The following is a 25104-nucleotide window of genomic DNA, read 5'->3' as shown; positions in this document are numbered from 1 at the left end:
AAGTGCTCAGAACAAGAAGCTAGGGAAGGGACAGAGAGGCCCGAGTTGGTGTGTGTTGCTCAGTGTGGAGGGTGGGGGAGTTATTTTCATCAGGTGTCAGGGAAGGCCTTTTCTGAGCGGAGCCCTGAGTGAAGGGAGGAGTCATGGCGAGGTCTAAGGGAAGAGTGTGTTTAGTAGAAGACACAGCCAGTGCAGAAACCCTGAGGGAGGAAGAAGGAAAGAAGGCAGTGTGTTCAAGGAAGGACGAGATGATGGCCAATGTGGTGGGGTGGACAGAGTGAGACGGAGAGTGGGAGGGAAGAGGCAGGGGCAGGCTGGGGGCAGGTTGCACCGGGCCCTGTAGGCCGAAGGAAGGACATGAGCTGCTTCCCTTTGTGAGAGCAAGTGTGACATAGTCCAATTTACCTTTCCAAAAGCTCTCTCTGGCTGCCATGTGGAGAATGCACTGCGCAGTGGAGCACAAAGTCTGTAGCCATAGATGATGGTGGCTTAGACCAGGGCTGTATCCAGGGAAGTGCTAAGAAGTGGTCTTGAAATGGAATAGCTGATGCGTGAATGAGCGACAATACTGCTGTGTGAGAGATGAAGGTGAAGTAAGTCACGCAGAATGCAGGAAGGCCGTTGCTGCTCTGTGGGACGTGAGGGCGGCACACATGCCTACTTCATGTCCTCCGACAGAAGTTTCTTACCCTCTTCAGCAGCTCTCCTTTGAGGAGGAGCAAGCACGTCTGTATTTCACGAGATGGAAAGGAAGAAGCTGTAGTCAAAACTGGCAGCTTGTAGTTATTGTGTCTTTCTTCTGTTACGAAAGATTTTTCCAAACGGTAGACAGTTTTTTTTACCATTATTTTCTTCCAGAAGATTCTACATGGGAATTCCATGGCTGTCCAAGCTTTCATAGGTTCAAAAATAGAATTAACTCTCTGTCTTGGTCAGGCATTGCTTCGGTCAGGTTTGTACTTTTTGATAGCAGTTCTCATGACTAAGGTTTTATTTGAAACTTACAGAGTCTCGTCTTCTCATCAGGTTCTCATGATGTAACCACCTGTGTACAAGGGATTGTTTTTGTCCTAAGCATCACATGATGTGAGCAGGCAGTGGTGATACTGGGTGCCACCCTCCCTGCCTCCCATGACAGGGGCCTGGGTGCCCAGAGCTTGGTGAGCGACAGGCTTTCTCCAGTGCCGTACCCTTTGTTCTCCCCATTTTCCTTTTCAAAGTCGCCATCCTGGTCCGTGCACATAGGCCCAGATCTTACGCAACTTGATAGCTCTTCCTTTTCAGGGCTTCCAGGTTCCATAGGCAGTGTTTAGGAACAAGCAAACAAGAGGAATAGAATGCAGTGAGAATGTATGCCAGCAGATGACTCTGAGGACCCAAATCAAATGGGGTCAGCTGTAAAGAGGGCAGAAAGTCCCCAGAGGTCACCACACCATGAGAAGTTTAATGAGATTTAGTATCATGTATTGTGAAGAGAAAACACTGTCCCAATATTAAGAGCTGTGAGAAAAGTATAAAGGAACTATGATTTAGAGATCCTATTATCTGACCTGGACAAGTTACTTTGTCCCATTCTCAGTTTTATTACCAAAGAGCAGTAAGGCCAAGGAGAATGTAGTAAGATGAATGAATTGTTAGTGTATAAAATCTCAGAAGAACCTGAGTGATTTCCCTCAAGAACAAAAGGACCTCCCTGTATACAAAAGAGAATGTGCTCTCTGTTCCCACGGAATCCAGGGAAAGAAAACATGAGCAGACACTCTGACATGAGAAATATAACTTAGCTGTAAGAAAGAAAAATGCTCTTTGGCTGTTCTCTAAGAACTTATTATCAGATTTAGCAGTGTTATGTTGTTTCTATAGTGTTTCATACTCTTCAGAGATCTTTTACATAGAATCCCTTTCTGCAAGATACTGGTACACTGTGACTGAGATGTTGTGATGGCAGTTGTCTCAGTTGTTCCCTGTAGTGCAGTGAGGATCTCCCAAGCACAAGCAGCATGCCTGTAAGTGTCCAGTAATGACCTTTTTACACCCATCCTGCCTGCAAGCATACTGTGAAGTTCAGCCGTACTATGATGCTGATGGCATATGTCCCCATAGTAAAGACTGGAAAGTCAATTTTATTTTCTATCACCAAGATAGGAAGACCTTACAGATTAAGGAGAATAATGAATGAGAAAATTAAAGAGTGCTGCAAAAGTTCAAACAGGCACAGCTATTCACTGAACGCCTCTAGGGTAATGGCATATTTGGAGAAAACAGTCCTGTCTCCCTTTTTACAAGGGGAGATCAGGCTGAAGTGATAACTGTTGTATCCTGCCTATTGATGTGAACATGGGAAGCACATTTTTAGAGCTATTGTAGCATAAGATAGCTTATTTTGACAAAATATGGTATTCATTATGTAGTTGGCATTCAGACTTTTAAAACTTTCTAGTAACACATGATTATCAATGTTGCTGAATTCTTAAGAGCCAATATCTTGTATCTATAAATTAAAGTGCTTTGGAAATGTGATTATTAATGTGAGATTTTATTTTGGGTTGCCCAGGGAACAGATGTTGCAAATACTACTTAGGATAACAGAAGCTGTCATGCAGAAGCCAAAGGATAAACAAATAAAGGACTTGTTTGCACAGAACATGGCAGGGTTACTATTTAGGGTAAGTCTTTTTTATTAAAACACTGCAAATGCAAGAAATTAATCAGATTTTATAGCAAATTAATTTTAATCATTGAGAATTTTAAGAGTAACATTAAACTTTAAAATTCTAGAAGTTTAATTAGAAATTTTTCTTCTTAGCTTTTTGTTAAAGATTGTATTCTATTCTTTACAATCAGTGCTGAGCTTTTAGGTTTTCCTACCTCTCTGACATCTACTTCCTCTTTTGATTTACTTGAGGGTGGTAGAAACTAGGAAGATGACAAGAGCTGATGGCCTTGGTGGAAGGCCAGGTAGGTTTGGAGAGGTAAATGTTGAATGGAACTGTGGAAAAAGATTAAAAACATGAGAGCCATCGATGTGTTGGACAGTTGTATTCAAAGCCACAAGACTGGATGGGTTCACCTAGAGAGGAGAGACTCATCTCCATGGTCGATGAAAGAGAGGGAGCCAGCAAGAGATGGTGAGAAAGGGTGACCAGTGAGTGACGAGGAAAACCAGAGGAGTGTGTGTCCTGGATGCCTGGGGAGGAGTGTTTGGTAAGAGGAGAGTGGCCAGTTGACCACTGGCTTTGACACATTGTGGATGGTGGAGAATGTTCTAGGGGAATGAGGTCTCTTGGAGTGAATGGAGAAAAGAGGAGCCAGGCAGTAGAGGTAGGAAGCATAGCTGAGACTTTGCAGAGGTCTTGATGTGGAAGGGAGGAGGAAAAGCAGAGCTGGCTGGAGTGGGAGTCATGCGTGGAGGGTGAGGTGGAGAGCAGGTGGTACGAAAAGATGTTTGCTGTCCAGTGGGAGGTCCAATGAGAGAGGACAGGATGGTCTGGGGGAGAGAGAGGATAACTGCAGGAGGGAAGTTCTGAATACAGTGGAGGGCTGGGCCGGCCTTTGGGGCAAATAGAGAGCCTAGGAGATCCTGTGCTTCTAGCATCTCACCTGGTGAGTTAGGGTCAAGAACGTGAGCAGGCCGATGTTTGATGAACTGCCTGGGGAAGTGGAGGTGTCAAAGGGTCCCAAGGGCCGCAGCCGATGCAGCATTGCTGATGTACATGGGAGGTGCATAGAATTTATGAAGCATTTCTCAAAGAGAACAGTGTGAAAGGGCTCTGGAAAAATGTGACATTCTACACAAGTAAAAGCATTGGTACAATGGGTGGGCCTGACTTTGAGTAGTTCAGCAGGTGCCAGCATGGTGCGTCTTGAGCTGGGAGTGACGGTTGCAGGGAGGAGAAACCACCTCTGTCCTCAGTTGACCTGAAGGTGGTTTTGGAGGATATATACTAAGAGCATTTCTAGAATACAGGGGGGACATGTAGATGAGGGTGACAAAAAGAGAAATTATTTCTTTAAAGCTAAATATTTTCATGGCAACACAAGAAAACTTAATGGTCTATATTAATTTTTAATAATTTAATATGATTGAGTGAGCTTGATGAAAAATGTATGAGAGGCAATACAAAATATTGGGATGTACTCACTTGCCTTCCAAATGCTACCACTTTTACTCTGCCTTGCCTAGTTAGTGGATACATGAAGCAGCCCTACACATTCTTTTTCATGTTTCCAACTTTGCTTCATGGTTGCCTGTAGAGTGATACTAATCACTGCTTTCTTGCCTGCGTGGACATACAGACACTCTCACAGTGGAGCATCTCACTTCTAGCACCCTCCCAAGCTCCCAGTTCTTGGACTGGGCTGCCAAGTGGATGTGAACTGAAGCCAGCCTCATGCCGGCAGGTGCTTGGCCTCATTTCTCACAATTGCCTGGCCCTACTTCTATTGTGTATGTCAGAGTTGGAGAGAGAATTTTCTACAGAATTAAGCAAGAATCTATTCTGGAGTTGTGTTTTTTGGGGGAAAAAAGTCCTCCCCCCCATTAATGGAGACATCTTGTCAGATCTTTCTTAAAGTAGTTTTGAGTCCATGAATTATTAATGATTTTGATGTTATTGTTATTATTTTGGCAGTAGATAGATCAAGAAGGATGCTTAAATTAAGAACTAGCCATAAAATAGTGGAGAGAGGATGAGCTTTTTGGAGTTTGGCCGATTCTGGCTTCTAATCCCAGCTCCTCCACCTCCTGGCTGTGTGGCCTTGAGCCACACTTAATTCACCTTTCTGCATCTCTTCCCTATTCTGTCACAATCAGGAGAGGACTTCTCCCTACCCTGTAGGGTTGTCATAGGAGTCAGAGTGGATTCATTCAGGATTTAAGATCATCTGTTGGCCTCCCAAGTCTTTATGTGAGATCTAAGAGGGGAGGTAGATAGATTAGGGAGACTGTCAAGTGGGCATTGCCTTAATCCCACGCTACAAGTAAAATTTGCTATCTCGTTACTATCATTTGGTCATATGGCCAGATACTTGAATTTTTAAGAAATTTGAATAAGGAGACTATTAAAGGCAATGTTAATTTGACATTTATACTTTTATCTTTTTCTAATTTTATTTATTTCCTGGTCCAGTAGACAATATGAATCTGTAAATTTTCTTCAAATGATGGATGAGTTTTACTTAGTTTTAAATATTTACCAAGTAATGGAAATTGCCCTAAGCAGTGTTTTAATCTGTTGTTGGTACTAAATACAATCTTATGCTTGGAGCTCTTTAGGTATATCAAGAAACTAAGGTCCTGCTATTTGTAGTCTGAGCCATTACTTTAAACTTATATATTCCCCTTAAGTGTGGTAAGTAGAGGGAGGTAAGAAGTGGTTGGTTAGCAATGTACATAAGAAAAGGAGTAATTAGTGAGTTGGAGTATTTTTTTATGAAGATTGTGTGCCAAGATGTTTCTGATAAAACATTGAATTTCAGCCCTGAAGAAACTGAGGTTTCTTTTATTTTTAATGAGAAATGTGACTTGAGAAAGTCCAAGTGACTTGCCCCAGGTCACGAACCAAGTTAGTGCAGAAGCATTAGTCTGAGGCTCTCTTTCCCTCTTCCTTTTGGAAAAGGGTAATTGATTAAAAGGGCACCCTGCCTTCATGTCCAAAGGTTCCATCCCTAACCCCTCAACTATATTTTACAATTATGCTCGGTGTGCAAGTGTTGTTGGTTGTAAATTATGATGATGATTCAACAGGTCTGCATTCACATTTGTGATATTTGCTAGGACGAATTTTATAAGCTGCAAGAAATCATTCTGTCCTTATTTTATAATTAGTCAATAAAATGAAGCCATTACAAGATTCCCAGTATAGGCATCTTATTACACCAAGACATCTGGTTTTATCCCTGAAGCTAGCAGTACATCCAAATGTGAGGCTGAGTCCTAGTAACATTGCCAGTCTCTACTCTCTCCTCTTACTCTGCTGATACTATATTTGTGGATATAATATTTATTAACTTTTTTGTATTATATACACTTTATGGTAATGGCCTCAAACTCATTTTGAAAATAGGAGTATAAAAATGAATAGACAGAAGCTGGTATTTTAATCATAACAAAAATACTTAATGAAATATTAATAATAATGAAATTATTTTTTTCTTTTGCATTGTTCTTCATTTCTAGAAAATTCATTTTAAATATCAGATTTAAGTATCTGATTTTAAATATTAGTGTTTAAAATGTTGTTTTCGATATACAGTACTTAACTATTTTATTTCTACCTTAACATTTTTACTCTTTTAAAAAGAATTGAAACACAATGAACAGGTATACTGTAGAAGTGACACTTTAAATATGATTTTCAAAGTGGTCAGAATAGGCCTGCCTAATTATAGACCGATTTCTGTTTCTCAAAGTTTTCCTGTGTTTATGTTAAAAAAAAATGTTTGTTTTAAAATCTATATATGATTTTGGGGGGGAAAAAAGCGAATTCATCCCATCCCATGCACAGTACAACTCCTGACTCCAGTGAGAGCCTGTTTGCATCTAGGTTGCACAGAGGGAGTTGCAGGCTGGGACCCGAACAAGGGCATTTGTCTTTGACAACAGTTCAGGGGAGTTAAACAGACTTTTGGATATGAAGATTTCCTTTATAAGGTTAGGAGAGCATTTGGGGTTCATTTGAAATGAGCTTGGCTATGTAGAGGCACTTGTTTAGGAGAAAGATATTTTTATTTGAATTTTAAAGGATATGGAATGTTTGGGCAGAGGTAAGGAACTGGGTAATTTCAAGGTAAGGAAATATCTAGAGTGTAAGAGTAATTGTTTGGTAAGGTGGCCCACGTGACCAGTTGTAGTGCTGTGGCCTGTAAGACTAGTGGAGGGACACAGAGAAATCAACAGACACTTAAGGAAAGGAGCAGTAAGTGCTCTGATGGGGGAGTAGAGGGAGCTATGGGAACTGCAGGTTACTTCCAGGAGGCTGGGAGACGGAGTGGGGGTTATTCAGGGTCACCTTCTTGGAGTAAGTGGTGTTTGAGTTGTGACCTGAAGAATGAGTGGGAGTTAAAGAGGCAAAAAGGACAGAAGCAAGGGAAGGAAGAGGATGGCAAAGGCCAGGAGCAGGAGAGAGCAGGTTGAGGAACTGGGAGAATCTCAGTGGAAGAAATTGAGTTATTTTTACTACTATGCAGTATTATAGGTACCTCTGAGATGTACCAGTAGAACTGTCTAGTAAGTGCATAGATAGGTCAGTAAGTGCATAGATAGGTCTGGACTGGGCATGGAAATTCAGAAGTCAGCATCATACAGGGAATAACTGGAGGCATGTGAATGGACACCAAAACCAGGCAGGAGGTGGAGTGGTGCTGGAAGGGAGAAGGCCAGAACTGCCAATTGACTGGGAGATAAGGAAGTAGGGATGGAATGAGTGTGGAATGTTCTTTCAAGAAGTTCAGCTTTGAAAGGGGAGGGGAAATGGCTATAGCTAGAGGGGGGAATCTGGGAAGTTTTTTACTTTTTTAAGATGAGGAAGAATCGGAGCATTTTTAAATGCTGATAGGGAGAATCTGGGGAAGTAGGACAGATTGGAGACAAAGGAGAGTCAGGATTAATGGAAGCACAAAGACTCTGAGGAAGGTGGGGGCAAGTGTAGAGGAGCAGGAGTCCCTCTGGGACCACAGCCCACAGGTGGAGAACAAGCTGGGTGCATGTGGATAAGAGTGTGGGTCTTGTGGGCAGAGGTTGGGGGGGATCTCATTTAATGGGCCCTGTTTCTTCTGAAGTCTGCAGAGAGTCCATCTGCTAAAAATCAGGGAGGAGTTGGTGGATGGAGGTTTACATAAAGAGGAGGAGGTTTGAAGTAGCCACTGTGGAGAGTGGGGGAAAGAGCTGTCTCAGGAAACAATAGTTGTTGTACAGAGGGCTTTGTCTTCTTCCTAATTATAGCCAGGGCCAGCCATAGACACTAGAATAATATTGAATCAATAGCTTTGCTCATAATAACTAAAGTCACAGTCTTAAATCCTGAATACAGTTGGTCATGAATGTTGAGAAATTAAAAGGAAAACAGAGGCAGCCAGTAAGCTCAGTTGGTTAGAACATGGTGCTCATGACACCAAGGTCCAGGGTTCAATCCCTGTACTGGCCAGCTGCCAAGAAAAAAAAAAGAAGGAAGAAAAGAAAAACAACATCCAAAAATATTTTTTATTTTAAAATTTATTAATAGTAATTTAAAATATTTTTTCAAAAATTGCACTTCTTCCAAATGAAAATGATGGATTCTCTTTCTTCGTTGGTTTTAGACACTCATTGTGGCTTGGATCCGAGCAAACCTGTGTGTATACATTTCTCGAGAGCTCTGGGATGACTTTCTTGGTGTGCTCTCGTCCCTCACGGAATGGGAGGAACTCATAAACGAGTGGGCCAACATCATGGACTCCTTGACAGCAGTGCTCGCAAGAACCGTCTATGGAGTTGAGATGACAAACCTTCCTCTGGATAAATTAAGTGAACAAAAGGAAAAGAAGCAGCGAGGCAAAGGTATTTCCACTCTTACAGGGTAACACCAGATGTCTGGGACTGGATACTTATACATCTAAGCAATTAATGCATGAAGTTTTGTAATGAAGTGAAGTAAACATTTAATGATGGGCTCAGATTGTGTCTCATCACTCTGTCCCCTTAATGAGGATGGTGAATCTCTGAAGAGGCTATGGAAGGTGAAGGAAGATGAGGGGAAGAAGTAGTAGTGAAAACATAACTAATAATAATGGCTGGTCTTTTGTCCATGTTATCTTTCCTCGCCCTCAAGGTAACCCTATGAAGTAGATACTGTTATCCCTGTAGCAAGGACAGAGAAATGGAAGTACAGAAACTTTATAGTGATTGACTCACTCAAGGTTATATACCTAAGAAATGGTAAAGCCGGAAATCAAAGCCAGTCTAGTCCAACTAAAGATGCCACACTATTAAAATGTTTCCTAGGGAGGCAGTAGAATACATATGGAAAAGTTCTGAATGCTTCATATGGGAGCCATTTTGGCTTTGTTGTGTTTCTAGGTAAAAATTGTTTTTGAGACCTAGAGTCTCAAATGAAAATGTTTTTAAAGTAGACAGCATCAGGGGTGATTTCTGTTGGCAATGACAATTTGGCATCCCCATCTTTATTACTGTTCTTAAGGACTGTGACGTGTCTTTGGATTGATTCATTTATACTCCAACTTACTCTCATTTGAGGCTGCTTATAGAAATGCATATAATACAGTAGGTCAAATGCAAAGGAAAATAGGGGCAAAATGGGGGGGTAGTATAGGTATGGTTAAAATGCATGACATAGAGACTCATGTGCTTGCTGGGGAGATGGGAGGGGGTTTACCTTGCATTTGACTTTGATCTTCTCAGGGTTACATCAAAGAGAATCAGTATATAAGATAAAGACAATCCAGTTACTTAGATGAAACATAGCTTTTCTTGGTCCTAGACCTGGGGGCATTCCTCCTTCAAAGCCTCATAAAGGGTACACATTGCTTATTGTGGTAGAATACACCTTGTTAATAACCTTATTATAGACTCTGTTGGTTAGCTTTTTTCGTGCAATAAATAACACCCAAATTTAGCATCTTAAAGTTACAACCACTTATTTGGATCATGATACTTCAAGTTGGCCATATGGGTTGGACACAGCTGGTCAGTTCTTCTGCTGGCCTTTGCTGGACTTCCTCCCATGTTTGCAGTCAGCTGGGCTATGAAACGGTCAGCTAGGCAGCTCTACTTCTAGGGTTTGGCTGGCTGTCAGCCAGGGCAGTGGGGTGTGACTGGGCTACATGTTTTATCACCAAGCAGGCTAGCTCAGCCTTCCTTACATAATGACTTAGGGTTCCAGGAACAGCAAGAGGGCAAGCTCAAATTTTCAAGTGCATTTCAAGCCTGTGCTCGTTCAATTTTGCTACCAAAGTAAGTTATGTGACAAAGCCCAGAGTCAGTGTGGGAGAGGACAACAGAGGGTGTGGATACAGAGAGGTATGAACCAATTACAATGACTAGTTAACTATGTAGACATGTAATTAATGTGACTGATTCTTATAATATCTTCATTGCAGTCTGAGAGTAGCTTGTTAAAGCACCAGTTACTAAAAGCAAGTTAGTAAGAAGCCAAAACAAAGTAGTTTAATTACATCATATTCTAATAGAACAGTTTAATCCCAGTTTAGATTTAGACAGTTCAATGCAATGATTTTTCTAGCATTATTTTTAGCAGCAGATCCTTTTTTCTCCCCTGTTGAAGCTATACAGAACTCTTTTATTAAAAAAAAATACATTATACTGGGGATTTGGGATTGAAGTAGGGGCAGGTAGCCAAGAGCCTGGACCCTTGGCCTCTGTTCTCATTCCGTTTAACAGCTGGGAGGGCTTCTATGTAAACCCAGGGCCTGAGAGTATCCAGATGCTTCCAACCAGGAACATGGCTACCCACACACACACACACACAGGGTAGAGGAAGAGAGGAGCAGAAATGGGAGATCAGGACTCACCTTCTCAAACTAAGTCCATTCCCTGCCTCCCGAAATTCTTGTAATACATGCATGCGCACAAACACACCACACACACACACACCACATACACACACACACGCACACACACGCACGCACGCGTACGCACGCACCCCACCCTGCAATATTCTCTTCCCTCCCACTGTATGAACAGAGATTCACATGAAGAGTTAGGCTTGTCTTAGGAAGGCAGATACTTCTAAACACAATTCTCAGGATGGTACAGAACAAATTATTTAGTTAATGACCACAGCAGATATTTCTGGTTTATATTGCCTTATTCTAAAAAAAGGATTTAAATATTCATTATAGAAACACTTGCCTTGTAAGCACTAGACTAGTGGAAACAAAAAACACAGTCAGAGGAACCTGGAGGTAAAAACAAGCCACAGGTGGCTGCCACTGGCCACATCATACCTGTGCAGAAATCTGTAAGTCTTTCTCCTCCTGTATTTCTTTTGAATCCCTGACCTCTCACTGTAATAATTGACTAGCAGTATGAGAGAGAGAGAAAAAAAAAAGTTGAATCTCAAACTGCAATGTGTTGTTATTTTGGAACTTTGCTAAAATAGGATTTTGTATTATGTATAAATTTTTATTATTTTGCTTATTTGACTGAATCTACATTAGACTTTATAGGCAGGGATTTCTCTGGGGATTTGTGGAATGGTTGGCATCTGTAGGACACAGTACCATTCTAACATCAGGATCTCTGAGTTTTTGGTTTATAAGTAGTGATTTTTGGAGTGTCCTGGAAACAGTGGTACAACCTCATTTGACATGGTTCTTGTATTGAGAAAGGTTTATTAATATGTTCTTTTGTACACTTGGAGTGAGTACTATGAAGATATAATTTTCATGAGACAGTTGGAGATTCTTGAAAATACTTTGGCAACAGGAATTTTTAGACACTGTTACAAGGGTACTTCAAAAAGTTCATGAAAAGATTCATATTATCTTTTTATTTCTATTTTCCCACAGACTTGAAGTTTTTGAAGTCTGCTGATTATATATGATTGTATGTGTCCCATTTGAGCAACCCACGCTATGAAATGAGTAATAATGAATTCAGCCTTTGGATGATTTTTGTTCTTATTCTTTATCAGGCTGTGTTCTAGAGTCTCAGAAAGGAACCACTGTGGGAAGATCCTTTTCTCTCAGCTGGCGGAGCCACCCAGATGTGACAGAGCCAATGCGATTTAGGAGTGCCACCACATCTGGAGCACCAGGAGTTGAGAAGGCAAGAAATATCGTTCGACAGAAAACAACCGGTAAATGTTCATTTAAATATTTCTCAAAAATCTAGTCGTTATCTAAAATGGATTTATAGGAATAAAATATTTCAAAATTCTACTCATAATTTAAGTATTTGATCTTTTATTAAATGAAAAGTCTCTACATCTTTTTTACTTCCCGTTCTGGTTACTTTTCAAATCATAATTTTCAATATTTATTTCTAAATCCTACATTGTGAAAAAGAACTTAAGATATTAATATTGAGTAAGATATTTGTGTAAAATAAAGAAAATAGAGGTTTTGTTTGAACCTTTAAACAGATAAATTCTTGATAAATACACGATTAGTTGCATTATTACCATTGTTAAACAAAATTATTCTTAAGAGAGCATGGCATCCTGTTCCAGCAGAGAAAAGCAGAGTGATGCAGGTAGTTTTCCGGACTGGATGGAGACATTTTTATTTTTTGCTCCTCTGGAAAATTGAGCTTTTCTTGCCTGTAGATGTTGTCCTTACAGCCTATTTGAATTAACAAATAGTTGACCAAGAACCCCCACCCAATCAGACTACTTTGCTACACTTTACTCTTAAAACAAAAAGAGAAATCTTTAAAAAGAAAGCTTGTATCCAGTATTAATAAGAACAAATAAAGCCCTCTCCTACCCAGGGACTTGGAGGTTGTAACTCAGGTTTAAAACAAGTTTATCTGAGTTTCCTATAGTTTCTCTCATCAATAATACCGTGCAATTGTAATTGATATTCAGCATGTTGACTTCAGAAAATCACAAGATCCTCTGATCATAAACAAAGATTCATATAAGCTCAGCATTTTACAGTGCTTAGTAAAGGCTTATTATAGATGGTTTATAATCCTGTTGGAGATTTTATGAAAACATACTATACCTTGACTCTGTCTCATGCTTTTTGTTATAGCATTTGTTGGTAATTATCACCTTATTTACATGCTCCTCCTCGTCTACTTCTTTCTTCTTTCCTTCATTCTCTCTCCTGAGGAGAGACCCAGTTCCTGATAACGGGCAATTTTTGAGGATGATCATTCACTAATTCCCTTTCTCATTCCAACTCCTAAAAACTTCTTTTTTTCTGTCTCTGGATCCTTAAAAGAAAGGGATCAGAGCAGAATTTTGTGACAAATGTGGCATCCTGCTTGAGCTGCCCAGACTTCCTGCTGTCTCTCACAATCCCTGAATCTCAATTATAAGAGAAGTGGTAATTGAAAACACTTTCTAAATTTTATTTTCACATTTTAATGAGAGCAAATTATTGTACATTGCATCTTCCATATGCCACTACTTGGCCAAAACATAGCCATAGAAGAGACTGCATCTTAGTTTTTCAGCAGCTACTTTAAGCCAACAATATGGTAGAGGCACCAGTATGTTTTAGAAAATACTCAATGCAGATATCATTGTTCTTAGGTGTCTGAGAAGCCAAAGTATTACAAAAACAAGCACTTTTGCAAGATCACGTAAAGGTATTTGTGGAGCATGTACTTAAAAACCATAGTTCTGGCCTTTGTAGCATTAATAACATTTTTTAAATTTGGAACCATAACTTTAGAAAAAATAATGAAGGGAGAACTATTCAGTTGGACACACCCATTATCTTTATGTATTTTATATTATACACATGTGGATACATATATATGTATTTCCTACCGTATTTTATGTTTTTAAAAATTATAAAATATTATGAATCTTTTTTTTGTTACCTATAAAAACAATGGTCTTTGAAGATTTTGTTATATCATGCTGTTTTATAAAATTAATCTACATGGAGTAAATATTAGTGGTTTTACTCAGCTCTGTTATTTTTATTTTGTACAATAACTCACCTTTTCTTCTTTTAAAAAGGCCTATTTTCATGGTGGAGTTTGATTTGTGTAGAAGCCACCTTTTTATGAGAGAACAGTAGCTCATGAAGTTAGTTTTTGCTACTTTTTAGCGATAAGGTGCTTATTATGGAAGACCCATTTAAAAGTAATTTGTTTCCCCCCAATAAAAGATAGTTTAAGATTGTTATATAACGGTTTGCCCCACAGATTTCACTGAAGTAGAGAAAATATCACTGATGGTGGCATGAAGGAAATATAAAATAAAATGTACAAAATAAACAGTTGCAGAGTAGAGAAATGGCACTTAGTTTAATAGAGAGTACACTAATTTAAAACTTAACTTAAAAGGCCTGACAAGGACAGTGTTAAAGAATTATAAAGGAAAACTCTGTCCCTGAGTATGAGTGATGGCAAGAGTTTAGATATCAAAAAGGAAAGAGTGAGCAGAACAAATCTTAAAATATGAAATGTTTTGTGTGGAAATTATTATTTCAAATATTTAGTTATTAGTTTTAGAAAAATGCACAATCATTTGATTTAAAAAAAGGAAAACTTTTAAAAACAACATAAATGAAAAGTCTCTGACATAGAAAGGTGAGTGAATTTTTTAGGAAATTTGTCAGTCAGTTTGACACTTACATGGAATTGTACTCATTTGCATATTACCTTACACCTGCGTGGGTTATGCTGTAATCACATTGCAGATGGTCCTTTTACTGGGAATTCTAATAGGCAAAGGATGGAGGGAAAGGACAGTCAAGTAAAAAGTTTATTTCACTTTTTGCAAATGTGTCACTATCATTCGTAGTTCCGGTTCATTAATGTTAAAGTCACATTAAAAATAATAAATCAATAAGTAAACCTTTATATTTTTGTTTTGAGGATAGACTGACTTTACTGATTGTCTATAGATGTGAGGCATGTTCTCTTCCTCTGTCCATTTATTTTCTCAAATGTTCATTTGACTAGCAGTGTACAGAAACATCGTAAGGTTCACAGTAAGAAAGTACGCGTTTAATAAGCATGGAATATGGTATAAAGGGTAGGTTTCATGGAGAGTTCATCTTTTTTCATATATCTAATGTTCAACTTGACTTTTATGTGTTCTTGAGGTTTTAGGATATAATACACTAAATGATTTGTTTTGAATATAGTCAGCTCTCACTAAACCAATTTCTGAATTATTTATTATTTATGGAAGAATTTTAATCTCAGGCAAGATTTTCTCTCTTTCACCATGGTCTTTTAAAAGTGTGTGTTGTTTAGGAAGGGAAAACTAATGTCTGCTGGAATGAACAACCCAAACGTCAATCAGCAGAAAAAAAGGAAAGGCTAAACATATAAAGCATTCCAAAATAAAATTGATTATTTGTGAATTGCCCTGTTTTCTATGTCATCAGAATGACTGAAAGTTGGCTGTATTTACAGACTATGATTAAATATTTTGCTTTGTATTGACTTCCTTTAACGTTTAAGATGATTTCCTTTAAATGTTTAAAGAGAACCCAGAAAAATGATAATAAAAAAGAAGTGAAAGGTCCTGATGTTCTTCTGACATAATTATTACTTTATCTCTCCTGGAAGCTAAGCGAAGCCAGTCTATCAGCAACTGTGTCCACCTTTCCGAGGCTTTGCCTGCCACTAAAAGCGTCCCGCTCCTCCTTCACACCGTGAGCGCTCTCTTCCCTGGTCTCTCTTACTCCTCTTGCTCTCACAGGCTGTCAGGTACTGTAATGCCCTCTCCTGTGTCCCTCCATGTCCCTGGGCTTCTCCTGCTTGCCTCCGGGCCTTGCTTCCTTTGTTAATAACCCTATATCGCTCACGCATACCTGATCACTGTACTTGTGATAAATTCCAGTGAATATTAGTAATTGTTTTTATGTAGTTAGATATTTAGTAGCAATTATAGAGTCAAGAAAAATGTCTGTAACCCCATTGGCCATTGTGTTCATAATTAAGGAAGATTGAAGGATTTTTTTTAACCCATAGTTTTTAATGGGGGAAAATGTGATACCCCCTTCTATAGAGTGCCAAAGTAAGGGAATTTTCATAACATTTTATAAAAGTGAGCATGTTAATATCAAAATGCTTTCTGTTCCTTCCAAAAAATGAATAAACTGGAAAAATTATGCAGGCAAAACTTCTTTGGAGTTAATAAATAATATTCATGTATAAAGTAATGATCGGTTTACATAGATTCATACTGATTATTATTTGAGTAAAAACAAAAAACAGTACATGAAAGTCCTCATTTCCAAAACAAAGAAACATCGTTTCTGTATGTCAGCCAATTAAAATTGAATTTAGCCATATGCGGTTTATTCACAGTGCATTTTTTGATTTATTAAGATGTTACAGCACCAAAACTGATTTTTGGCCTGTTCTCCTCAACAAAAGGATTTACTTTGCTCTACAGTGAATAAGTAGGTCAATTTCTAGTCATTTCTCAATGATTCGAAGGTGAACTGAATCGTCTTACTAAAGAGAGAAATATTTTCATGCTTCTTTTATTTTCGGGCATTATAGATTAGTATATTTTTAATAATTGGAGATAGCATAATTGTGGCTTTCTGTAGCACTAGATTATGTCATACTGTGGTTTAGCAAAGCAGAATGAAAACATAAGTCTTCTTATGGGTATGTAAAGTACTGTATTATTTAATTTACAGAATATGAGGGGAGAGGTTAATTTTATTGAGGCTGTGGACTGTAATGTTTCTCAGAAAACTCTTTTTCTCTAGTGAATACTGAAGGTGAAAAACAGTAAGGAAAATGGTCACCAGTCAGTTACATTACTGCTCAGTTGTTTGGTTTTCAAAAAAAGCTACTAGTTAGAGTTCATTAATAAAGTATTTAAAATAATTTTTCTCCCTGATTGGCTGATAGACACCGAAAAGGAATTGTTTTCATAATGAAAATTTTATTTTACAGTCAATTTTTTCCCCATGTTGTTTCACTTTAGTTTTTACTTGTTTTTCCAAAATATTCTCACAAGAAACCTCTTCCTATTAGTAATCTCAATTTGGAAACTTATTCTCATTCAGTATTACATTTTATTTTACTCAGATTCTTGGTTTCTGTCTGTATGCATACAGTCCCAACAGAAGTTGAATATGATTTAGAGCAGTGGTTCTTAACTGGGGATGATTTTGGCAATGACAGTTTTGGTTGTCATAGTGGGACAGTGCTACTGGCATCTAGCAGGTGAAAGCCAGAGATGCTGCTTAAACATTCTACAATGTACAGGTTAGCCCACACAACAAAGAATTATCTGGCCCAAAATACCAGTAGTGCTCAGGTTGAGAAACCCTGACATAGGGTGAAATGAAGCAGGCTGGACTGAGTCTATATTTTCCTGCCTTTGCCATCCTTTTTTCTGTTTTTATAATGAAGAGTGAAGGGACTTGTGGCTGTAGTGACTTTGAGAATAATCTGTTGTTCTTTGTTTCATGTGACAACTACAGTAGCAAGCTTCTTCTGGGTCTGATGCCATTTGTTCTTTGCTACTTAAAATGATGCCATTGTTCTTTGTGACTGTCCTATCAAGAGACTGGCCAACAGCATGTGTATCAGTCCTCAGCTGAGATTGTACATTTTCCACTGGTGGCACATTACAGTACTGAATTTGTGCTCCAATTTAAATCCTACCGTGTAGGCATATCCTGCTAACCTATTGCTAGATAATATGCAGACACATTTAATTTTACTTTCTGGCCACAAGTTCTTCACCGTATCAATGATTGCTAATATTATTTTCATATAAGTTAACATTTCTTGTTTTTGTTTCTAATCTACGTAACAAGTCAACCTGTCAAAATTGTTTTAATAATATGAGCAACAGAGAATTACTTACCTTCAACCACTATTATATCTTATCCTGATTCTTTTGGGGCTCTTTATTTGGCTGCAGCAGAATTTGGGGAGGATTATTTGTATTTTGGGAGAGTCACAACCATCTGTTTTCATTAATGTGAATAGCTCCATAAAGAAATGCATGGGAGGTAGGACTGGCAGTTTTGGTGATTTTCCTTTTTTTCCTTGTGGGAACAGTACCTCCCAGCTGTTTTGCAGTTTTAAATGCTTTTTATGTTGGGATATTTATCAACCTGTAGCACTTACAGGCTATGCAGATGATAGATTTAATTTTTCTTTTAGGGATATTATAATAGTAGTTAGAACTACCTTCCCTCTTTCTAAAAAGACTTAATAGGACATAATAGAAAGCTTTGTTTTGCTGCTTCTGCTTTTTGTTCTTGGGCTTCCAGGAAGTGTAAATGGTCCTTGACAAGACCTGGGCTGATTCACCTTTGTGACTTGGTGGGAAAGGTCAAGATGCTGAGTGGATATACATCTCCTGTGCTTTTTATAGGGTCAGTTTGGTATCATGCATGGTTTTGAAAATTTAAAAAATTACCCTATTAATTTTGACTATGCAACCTTGTACTTGTAGTAAATGTAACCCAGAATTTTGGCTATTGGAGAATGAGCCTCACTCCATTTAATAAGATTTATTAGATTAAAAACTGAGTGAAATTGCTTTGAAAAATAGACATCTGGGAAAAATAGAAGTTACTAAAGAAGTTACTTAATTTAATCATGTGGATTCTTCTCTCAGTGTGAAAAAATAAAATGAAGAAATGCATATTCGATCATTTTTCCGGTGTTTTGAATGGAGCTTTAGAAAGCAATGGTTTAGTGATGGTATTGTGTAACTTATACTACCGAGAGATGAGAAAGTTAGTGTTTTTCAAATTTGGGTTATTGGGATTAGCTAGACTTTTGAGGGAGTAAATGATTTGGCGAATCTAAGATAGAATTTAGTTCTTTCAAGTGATTCAAACAAATTGTGTGACATTCAAAACAGAGAAGATATTAGATCTCCTAGGATTTACAGAGTAATTTTTATATATCTTGGGTTGTTCTTTTTATATTTTGAATATCAGGTAATCCTGTGTCTTGATATTTGCGTATCAGTGTTAAAATTATTTTCATTTGTTATGAAAGAGCAATTGCAACAGCTGACACTGGAATAGGAGCAGCTTTAATATAAATTCCTTTCTTAACAAATAAAATGCCAGCAGAGGGAGCCCAAGAACTGTTAAAACAAAAACAAAAACAAAAAAAAAGGGAAAAGGTATCAAGAAAATGTTTTTATGATTTATTTGTTCATTTATACAAAACATGTATTGATTATATACTTAGTACAAATTATGAGAAAAGAAGTATACACTTACAAATCAGGAAGGTGGGTTTAAATTGTCAGATAAGGAGAATTGAAAATTCTTTTTTCACACTGTTTCGTTTGATAGTCAGCTACAGCAGTAGCTCAGGGCCCCAACAACATGACAGCACACTCGACATTGTAGCTTTTCCTTTCCTTCCCACTCCATCACTGGTGCTCCCTCCCCCTGCCACTTTCTGGTTATTTCTACAGGGTTGGATTTTCTCCATCTGAGAAGTCCCTCCTGACAGTTTTACAAAAACAAAGCCTTAAAAGCTGCATTGGGCCAGCCTGTTGGAAAGGCAGACCAGCTGGTGGTGGCAGGCTCTTCGTCCGTCTGCTAGATTGAGGACCAGGGGGGACACTCTGATTTGGAAGCAGTGGGGCTGTGGCTTATTGCATCCCACCAGATGGCGATGTTCTTTATCTTTGGAAAGATGTTGCCAGTGTTGGCTCAGCTCTTATTTGCTTCTGCTCATAGCCCAGAAACCAACATCTACCAGTTTTGGGCATCAGGTTTAAGAGAATATAAAACCCGCTCGTCCCACTGTCCATAAAAACTGGCACCTGCCAATTATTTTTTAGAAAGTTGGGAAGCTCTTGGGCTCCCTCTACTGATATTGGATTAACAAATAGGCTCATTAACAAATATAAACTCTTCCCAGAAGGTTTTAGCATCTTGCATTATTAGAATAAACAATGAAAGAAGTCGGCGGGAAGGCTGGCCCCATGGTGTTATCTGGCTTCTGTTGCCTGACGCTGAAGAGACTAGCAGTAGACCTATGCTGAGGGCCTACTCTCTGCTTTGGGATGTGTTGGTAGATACAAAAAGTTGCACAGATGCCTTGTGTTTCTCTGTGGAAAAATGAACAGTTCTTTGCTATTGAGGAGAAGAGGGAGGCAAAGGCGACCTGGAAAAAATGAGGCTTTAAGGGGTCTGTCTGTTCTTGCTACTTCGGCCTGTCTTTACTTATACTCCAAGCTGAGCTTCCCATCAGCATCCAAATTTGTACTGTTGTCTAGTACTTGGAATTGTAGAAGAATCACACACATTTCATAGTTTTGAGGTCATGTAACTGTATCAGTGCATTATAAAATGGAATTTTCATTTGGACAGAAAAAATAAAGCAGCAATCCTGTGTTGAAATCCTTTGAATTAAATTTAGAATCTTTCTATATGTAACTTCTTGGTTAGGGTGAGCGACCACTTTGGCTTATGGCTCAGATTACAGGGTCATACAGAAGGTGGTCCTTTGGGCAGTAGTACTCCATTTGTGCTGAGGAACTGGGTGACACAGCCAGGTAAGATAATACAGGCTGAATTTTAATCAGTCTCTTCTTAGAAGTAGTGACACTAGCTAATTAAATCTTTGGAAAATATGATGTAGTTATGTGGATATAAAATTTGTGACTGCATCAGTGAGTATCGAGTTTAGTGAGGAACATAGTAGAGGGGTTTACACGCAGAGTCAGTCCAGTAGGGGGATGTGTCCAGGGTAACATGGGGAGGAGGGATGAGGGAGCAGGTCTGAGGTTAGCAGGAGGAAGTGAACAGCAGGTGCCAGTGGCTTAGTATCGCTCAAGCCTAAAGTGAGCGAGAGGTCCTGCAGGGGGAGTGGTGTGGAGTGAAATTGGGAGAGCCCTGTAATCACCCCGAAGATCACAGGTTTGATCCTCTAATGATAGAGGGCCTCGTGGGATATTAAGAGGTGTGACACAGTCAAATCTTTATTTTAGAGGGACCTCTTGGGGGGCCATGTAGAGGATAGATATGATGGTGGTAAGAAGAGGAGAACAGTGAATAGTTAGGCTATTAAAATAACCTGGGCAAAAGGGACTGCAGCCCTGAAGCTGTGACTCTAGAGGGAGAGTGTGGGGTGATTATTCCAGTGCCTTGGGTGGTCTTTAGATATTAAAATGAACTGTGCAGTTTAGAAACAAGCTAAGAGGGAGCTCATTCTGTAGGGGATATAGTTTGTAACAATACTAGCTGAGATTATCCTGTGGTCAGTACTCATCTACGGTTTTCTATTTTATGTCATATAGGTATTGATTCTCTAAAAATACCAGTGGATCTTTTTTTTACTTTAGTGATTAGTTCAACATTGCATTTGGTGATATGAGCCATTAAATAATTACAACATTTTATTTTGGACAGTTGTACATTTATCTGTCAAAAGGAGTAATAAAGTTGAAATTCCCATGTTTCCTTTTATCTTCGTGTGTGTGTGTGTGTGTGTGTGTGTGTGTGTGTGTGTGTGTGTGTGTGTGTGTGACTTTCTGTTGTCCTCAACTGTAAATTACTCATCCTGTGCATCTCCCGGATCTGTGGATCTCTCTTTCCTTGGCATGCCTGTCCCTGAAATACAAATGACTTTTACCATTCACAACTATTTTCATGGCTTTCTTTTCTTTTTTTTTTTTTCTTCAGTCTTCACTCTGATTGAAAAATAAATGGCTTTATAGAACTTAAGAGGAAAATGTATTCTTGGAGTAGAATATTGGTGTTAACAAGTGTAGGAATCTTGATGATGTAAGTGCAGATTATCTTATTGCAAAATTTTTGTGAAAACTATATGAAGTTTCATTTTTCAAATCAGTTGTTTTAAATGGTGAAAGTATTTTTAAAAATCTTGAACTACACCTCTGCATATTTTGTGTTAATGCTCACAGAAGTGGAAGAGTGTCAACAGTCAGAAAATGCACCTGTAGCTGGATCTGGTCACCTCATGGTGGGACAGCAGCATCTGGTCCTTCGGAGCAGCAGCACATCCGACATCACTGAGCCACTGTGCTCTGATTCTTCTCAGGGTACGTGGTGTCCTCAATTATTCATACAGAACTGTAGACTCTAGTGGAGAAAAAACTGCGTGTAGTATTGCTTTCTACATTTATTCTAAATATATTTATTTCAAGGGAATTTACTTTTTAATTTGATTGCAAGGATGTGATTTCTGGCAATGAAATATGTTCGTTATTTTAATACATTTATTTGATATATATAATACATATACACACACATATATATGCATGTACGTACATGTGTCTGCCTTTTTTGAGTCTGGCATGTTTGAGGGCTAGAATGGAGTCCAGAGTGGCTGGAGTAGGAGGGGGGCAGAGAACGCAACAGGCCGAGGTCAGGAAGAGCAGTACATGAGATAGGAGGCAGGGCGGAGGGTGGGGTGTGTAGGGAAAGGGCTGTGAGAACAGCCATAAAAGTTGAAAATGAGGATGGAAAGCTGACCAGATCTGTGAAAATGTTTATGAGCAGCTTGCAGACCCTGCTAAGGTTGAAAATAATAACTTTTAATAGCACAATTTTTCTGATGAGTTTTAGCAACAGGGTGTTTTGAAAGCAAAGAGGATAGTTCGACCTGCAAACAGTGAATAATGTATTTTACAGTGAAAGCGCATGTTTAAAGTGTGTATGATATCAGTGAACAGACTTACTTTGTTTTAGTGTCATGAGTTAATTAAGAAATAAGCCAACCTTATTTATCAACAACTTATCTCACATCTTTTAATGTCAAGGTCGTGCTACTCTCATCAAATGAATGGGGAAGTATAATGGGGAAGTATTCCCTCTTAGAAATCCTCTTGAAATAAAATACAATAAAAAATAATTTGAGAAAATATATTATCTTGAAGATTTTCTGCTCTTTGAAAGGTTTTGTATAATATTTTTTTTCTTCATAAATGTTTAGTAGAATCTACCAGTTTTCTGGAATTTTCTTGTAGGAAGGTTTTAAAATATTCAAATTTTAACAAGCTTATTGTTAGACAAGAGGGATAAGTTCAAGCGATCTGTTGTACAGTATAGTGGCTATAGTTAATAACAATGTATTGTACCAGTATTCTTGAAAATTGCTAAAAGAGTAGATTTTTTTTTTTTTTTTGTCTTTTTCCGTGTCCGGCAACGGATCGCAACCCTCGGTGTTGCCCCCGTACCAGACCGGGACCGGCAACGGGATCGCAACCCTCGGTGTTGCTCCCGCGCCTCGCTCAGCCAGTGAGCGGGAACCGGTCTGTATGTGGGATCCGAACCCTCGGCGGGAGCGCCACCGCGCTTCCAAAGCGGCTCACTATAGCAGTGCACCACCGGGCCGGCCCCCTAAAAGAGTAGATTTTAAGTGTTCTCATCACAAAAAAAATGTGAGATAATATATATATTAATTAGCTTGATTTAGCCATTCCATGGTGTATACATATTTCAAAGCAACATGTACATGATAAAGAAATACAACTTTTGTCAATTAAAAAATTTAAAAATAAACATTTTAAATAATTACAGGACTATTCAGATTTTTTGTTTCTTTTAACTTTGGTAAATGATGTTTTTCTAGGAATTTGTTTAATTCATGTATTCTTCTCAAATTTATTGGACCCAGACTATTCATGAAATACTTCTATGAGACCCCCCCGCCTTTTTTTTTTTTGCAGCTAGCTAGTACAGGAATTGAACAGTGGATATTGGTGTTATCAGTTCTAACTAACTGAACTAACTGGACGGCCTCACTATGATCCCTTTTAATGTTTGCAGACTTTGTGGTGATTTCCTTTTTAATTACTGAAAGTGGTTGTTTGTGCTTTCTTTTGTCAATCTTTATTCTCAAGCAATACTGAACTGTCTCACTGCTCTTCCTGTTGACTCACCTGGCCAATGCAGTCAACTGTTTTCTGACGTACCTTCCCTAAGTCCACTGAGGGGAGTCTTGTAGCCCTCCCTTGTGCTAACATAATGTGCTAAGTGGACCTATGGGCCACAGTGAGCAGCAGCACTCAGTCCGCTCACTTCAAAGCTCTCTGTGGGCCAGAAACCAGGCCTGTGGAGTAGACTTGACCCATAGGCTGCCAGTTTGCCAGACCTGTAACTCCTGCTTTTACGTATCTTAGGTTATCTAAATTTAATAGTTACCTGTATGTAGAAATTGTCTTTCAGTTTTACCCTCTGAAACATTCCTTCTGTTTTTTCCCCCCAATCTCTAGGTCAAAAGGTAGAAAATGCACAGAATTTGAGTTCTTCAGAGCCCAAGCCTGTTCAAGAGAATAAAGGACATGTGAAGGGAGAACATGAAGGCATAACAGTAAGATATTTTCAAACCATATCAGTTTGTCATTAAAAATAAACATATAAATTATTGTACAATAAATAAATTTATTGGTGGCAGTAATACTTTAGAAAAAAAATTTTTTTTTCTATTTAAATGAGTTATAGGCCCAAATGACGTTGACACTTTTTAAGGTTTTGCTTGCTTTCTATGTAAAATTATAGTCACATTACAAAAGTAGGGGAAAAAATTAACACAAAAATGGAATTTACCACCTGGCCTATGTGTGGCACTGTATAGTTTTAAGCAGGTATCCTTACCTGTAAGACCTACATTTCAGATTCCCCATTACTGACATCGTTTTAGGTAGTAGACTCTACCTGATGTGGGCTACTAGATAAGAGTGTATTCACAAATATCTGTTATGATGTCTTTGTTTATAAAAACATAAAATGGCATTTATTTATTTTTATAAAACAGATATAAGGTATAAAGAAATTTAAAATGTAGTCCATAACTCATTCACGCAGATAACCCCTCTTTATTCATCTTTTTAAAATGTAGTATATATTCATAGGAAGCTCAAGTATCACCAAAAGGTGAAGATAAAAAGGGAAGGCCCCCCTTGCTCCTCCCTGTCTGGAAGATAACCAATATTAAATTTCTTGTTTCTTTATTTTTAAAAAGGGCATATAGCAGCTTACATTTGTGTATTCTGTTTTTCAACAATGAACTAATATCCACAAACCCACCGGCCAGGTTAAGAGCTAGAATATTTCCAGTGTTGCTGCTTTGGCCTCTAAGTTCCTTCCCTGTCCCCCTGTCTGCGTCCTCTCAGAGAATGGCATTATCTTGGCTGTGTGTTTATCTTTCCTTGGCTTTGCTAGTTTTGCAGTAAATGTATGTATCTTCAAACAATGTATTGTTTAGTTTTCCTTATTTTTGAGCTTTTAAATAAAGTTTTTCATAGTGGTATTATTGCTTTGTTTACTCAGTTATGTATATTTCTAAGATTTATCCCAGTAAAGTTTTTCATAGTGGTATTGTTGCTTTGTTTACTCAGTTATGTATATTTCTAAGATTTATCCCAGTAGCTCACCAAGTTCTCTCTGTGAATGTACCACAATGTATTTTTCCGGTCTTTTGTTGATGGACATGTAGATTATGTCTAGCTTTTTGCTTTTATGAAAACAGTAGCT

General features: G+C 38.4%; 1 protein-coding gene across 1 annotated transcript in view; it reads left to right on the top strand.

Moving 5' to 3' along the window:
* The window catches only part of RALGAPA2 (Ral GTPase activating protein, alpha subunit 2 (catalytic)), a 238163-nt gene that overhangs the window by 19396 nt on the left and 193663 nt on the right, over positions 1-25104 (top strand). The window contains exons 5-10 of the mRNA XM_008581155.1: positions 2555-2666; positions 8299-8536; positions 11652-11816; positions 15221-15361; positions 21531-21668; positions 23844-23941. Of these exons, the coding sequence (XP_008579377.1) occupies positions 2555-2666; positions 8299-8536; positions 11652-11816; positions 15221-15361; positions 21531-21668; positions 23844-23941 (892 nt within the window). The remainder of the gene's footprint in view (positions 1-2554; positions 2667-8298; positions 8537-11651; positions 11817-15220; positions 15362-21530; positions 21669-23843; positions 23942-25104) is intronic.

Source organism: Galeopterus variegatus, unplaced genomic scaffold (genome assembly GCF_000696425.1).
Source record: "Galeopterus variegatus unplaced genomic scaffold, G_variegatus-3.0.2 Scaffold2283, whole genome shotgun sequence".
In the NCBI taxonomy this organism is placed as follows: Eukaryota; Metazoa; Chordata; class Mammalia; order Dermoptera; family Cynocephalidae; genus Galeopterus; species Galeopterus variegatus.
This window is presented reverse-complemented; position numbering and strand designations above follow the sequence as displayed.